The sequence below is a fragment of the Cyprinodon variegatus genome, unplaced genomic scaffold, assembly GCF_000732505.1.
Source record: "Cyprinodon variegatus isolate N-32 unplaced genomic scaffold, C_variegatus-1.0 Scaffold968, whole genome shotgun sequence".
NCBI classification, from domain to species: Eukaryota; Metazoa; Chordata; class Actinopteri; order Cyprinodontiformes; family Cyprinodontidae; genus Cyprinodon; species Cyprinodon variegatus.
This window is the reverse complement of record NW_015151421.1, coordinates 14,951-18,779: the sequence shown is the minus strand read 5'-3', so window position 1 is coordinate 18,779 and position 3,829 is coordinate 14,951. Positions and strand designations below refer to the sequence as shown.

At 41.8% G+C, this 3,829-nt stretch overlaps 1 protein-coding gene across 2 annotated transcripts in view; it reads right to left on the bottom strand.

The window, feature by feature from the left end:
• The window catches only part of fuk (fucokinase), a 19,530-nt gene that overhangs the window by 11,776 nt on the left and 3,925 nt on the right, over positions 1-3,829 (bottom strand). For both annotated transcript variants that reach the window (XM_015398863.1, XM_015398864.1), the window contains 5 exons: positions 3,154-3,204; positions 2,957-3,082; positions 2,802-2,874; positions 365-462; positions 206-286 (listed from right to left, as the gene is read on the bottom strand). In XM_015398863.1, the coding sequence (XP_015254349.1) occupies positions 206-286; positions 365-462; positions 2,802-2,874; positions 2,957-3,082; positions 3,154-3,204 (429 nt within the window). The remainder of the gene's footprint in view (positions 1-205; positions 287-364; positions 463-2,801; positions 2,875-2,956; positions 3,083-3,153; positions 3,205-3,829) is intronic.

Genomic DNA, 3,829 nt, shown 5'->3' with positions numbered 1-3,829 from the left:
GCATCTGATCAGACTTTTCCAGCTAACAGCTGTTTCCTCACTGGAAACCAGCGCTGATCTGTGAAGGTCAGACAAGATTCTGGAGGATAAATGTCAGGCTGTTGACGTCTGGATGGGTTTCATCTTCTCAGAAACTTTAGCTTAACCTATTTTATAGTAGTTTAACTGCTGCCTGCGGAGTCTGAGGAGGAGAATGAGGACGCACCAACGGGACCTTCCCATCAGGCATCAGGGCTTGCTGGATCTGCTCCCTGGATCCTTTGTAGATGATGTCCCGGACCTGACCCTGAAAAAGAACCTCCCCTCATCAGCTGATCAACGTCACAGTGGCTAGAGATACGGTGCAGAGATTGTCCAGAGTTACCTTTGGGTCGGTCAGGTAGACTCCGTGATCGGCTGCGTATGAGACATCGCCTGGTAGTGCCAGAACCCGAACTCCTGAGAATCCATCCCAGGACAACACTGGGACATAACAGGTTCAGTCATTAGCAGCAAAGCGGGCTGGTTTAGAGTCAGCCATAATAAATCAAACAAAGTACCACCAATCAGTTTGTTTATTTTAAAAACAGAGAATTAAGTCTCACATTTGAGACAATAAACCCAGAAGAAAGCCGACAAAGGTTCATCGTTCAGTCAGGGTAACTTTGGTCCTCCTTGGTTCAATTCCATTCAATTATACTTTATTATTTCCCAAATAGATATTCAGTTTCGGTACATTAGGGCATTTATTGAAGGATGCTAACATTAGCCTACCTTGTTATCGCCAAATGCTACCGTTAGTCCCCCTTTTCTATCATTATGCAAACCTAAGCCCACAATGCCATCACCATGCTAACATTAGTCCACCTTGCTATAATCATGCTAACATTAGTCCACCTTGCTATAATAATGCTAACATTAGTGCACCTTGCTATAATCACGCTACCATTAGCCCGCCTTTGCTATCATCATGCTAACATTAGCCTGCCTTGCTATAACCACATCGCTATTTACCTGCCTTGCTGTAGCCATGCTACCATTAGCCAACCGTTGCTATCATCATGCTAACATTAGCCTGCCTTGCTATAACCATGTCACTATTTACCTGCCTTGATATAACCATGCTACCAGTAGTCCGTCTTTGCTATCATTATGCTAACATAAACCCAGCTTGCTATCACCATGCTAGCATTATTGCGCATTGCTTTCACCATCCTACCATTAGTCCACCTTGCCATTGCCATGTTACCATTAGCCCATTTTGCTATCATCATGCTGACTTTAGCATGCTTTGCTATTATCATGTTAACACTAGCCCATCTTGCTTTCACATGCTAACATTAGCCAGTCTTGCTATCATCATGCTAACTTTATCCAACATTGCTATCACCATGCTACCATTAGTCCACCTTTGCTATCATTATGCTAAAATAAGCACACCTTGTTATGAACATGCTTACATTAGCCTGGCATGCTATCATTATTCTACCATTAGATCCAATCGCTATCATTGTGCTAACTACATTGTGCTTGCTATCACCATGCTTCCATTAGCCGACCTTGCTATTACTGTGGAACAATTAGCCCACTTTGCTATCACCATGCTACCATTAGTCCACCTTTGCTATCATTATGCTAATATAAGCACACCTTGTTATCAACATGCTAACATTAGCCTGGCATGCTATCATTATTCCACCGTTAGATCCAATCATTATCATCATGCAAACTACATTGTGCTTGCTTTCACCATGCTGCCATTAGCCCACGTTGCTGTCATCATGCCAACTTTACCCTACCTTGCTATCATCATGCTAGCACTAACCTGTCTTGTTTTCACCATGCTTACATTAACCCACCTTGCTATCACCATGCTAACATTAGCCCACCATGCTATCACCATGCTAACATTAGCCCACCATGCTATCACCATGCTAACATTAGCCCACCATGAACATATATACCTTCATGATTAAAAAGGGGGGAATTAAACGGGGTCAGAACTACCTCTTTTTAATTGTTTTCCGAAATATTATAAAACTTTCATTTAAAAACAATTTCAGGGCCGTATAAATGAAATACCAGGTTACGACACCTTTAACATTTCTGATGTGTCTGGCGTTTTATTCAGACGGCTCTCAGATACTGTTAATGTTTATGTGTCATTTTCTGGCTATTTCCTGAGATCCTTTTCAGGACAATCTGCATTTAAGGGATTTTATATTTTCTACCATTGCTTTTAAAGTATCATTTGTGTCCCCATTATGCCAGAAGTTTTTGCAGAACGTGGTAATGCTTTCTTAATCCACTAAAGTCTCTTCTTCCTGAAACAATGGTCCAAACATTGGCACTTCCACTCTTCATACTTCTACTTCCCACTGATGGGGACGAGTGTACAGTGAGTGTGTCGCAATTCTCCAGAGCGGCATTTGGCTCCGCCCCCTATGCGCCCTGGATCATCACTTTGGCTAAGCGTTTATCTGAACTCACTTTGGTGAAGCAACATATTACCTGTAACTGATTGATGCATGGGACGTTTTGATCAAAAAGGCAGATTTATGGCGATGACCCACCTCCTGTGTCTCTTTGTTTGATTTAAACAACAGACAATTATTTGATAAAAACAGTGATAAATTCTCAGTTATGATGGTGCCCTTGAGATCATGTGATCTAGGACTAAGCACACACTTCAGAAGGGTATAAGTATTGAGACAGGGCCAATGTCTGCTTTTAGAGTGCTGTAATTACACGATACAGCCAGTAGGGGGTGGTTCAGCTTCGTAACTGAGATCAGAACATCGGGGCTCATCTTTCACACTAACCAAAGTCTGCTGGAACGGTGAGGATCATGTCGGTGCTGCAGACCCAGACTCCAGGAGGAGAACCCGGACAGATCTGAAAGCCAAACATGATTCATCACCATACAGAACCGTGTGGGACCAGAGTGACGTTATAGTGTGGTTTCACTGGGGAAGACCTGGGTGCTGAGCCGGTCCAGCAGCAGATCCAGAACACAGAGCGGGGCCTGGACCTTCTGCCCGCGCTTCTCTTCAGGCAGCCAGCAGAAAGCTCGGCTGCAGGAGCTCCAGGGAAAATCCCGACCCTGAGAGGAGAACCAGTCATCAACAACAAGGAGACACCAGAACCTCAGATCCAACTCAGCTCTGGACTCACTGTGTGGAGGATGAGGATGTGAGCTTCATCCAGGACGTCAGCTGTCACCACCTGGGAGCAAACAGGCAGCATGAGGGGAGAATAACCAACCCAACTTATCCTGCTGTCGTACCAAATAAACCATGGCTCCTATCAAAGATTTTAAATCAAATCTTTAACATCTTTGCATATATTAGTTCTGGTTACAAATGTCTCCATATCAGCCCTGGAATGATAACAAAATAAACAAGAAAAAGACCTAAAATTTTGAAAATGTAAACGTGAAATATTACTTTTGTTTATCTACAGTTAAGCTTTGCTTGTTTAGCATCTTAAAAATATAATAAAGGTGGTAAATAAGAACCAGAAGTAAATATTTTTATATAGGGATGCACGATATTGGGATTTTGGCCGATATCCGATATGCCGATATTTTGGAACTCATGTAGCCGATAACCGATATCGATACCGATGTTAAAGCTAGACAAAAATAATTAGTCATTGAAAATAGCAGTTTTGTTATCCATTTCTGATACTTTGAAAAATAATATACTCAAATATATTTTCATATGCTGATATCAAATTGATTTTTAAAAACGCGGTATCGATCTATTTTACTTTCAAAATCTGGCGAAATTTCATCGTTCTGTTTTAAACTCTCGTGATATTTTGCAAATTCTTTGTTTTGTTAGTAAAA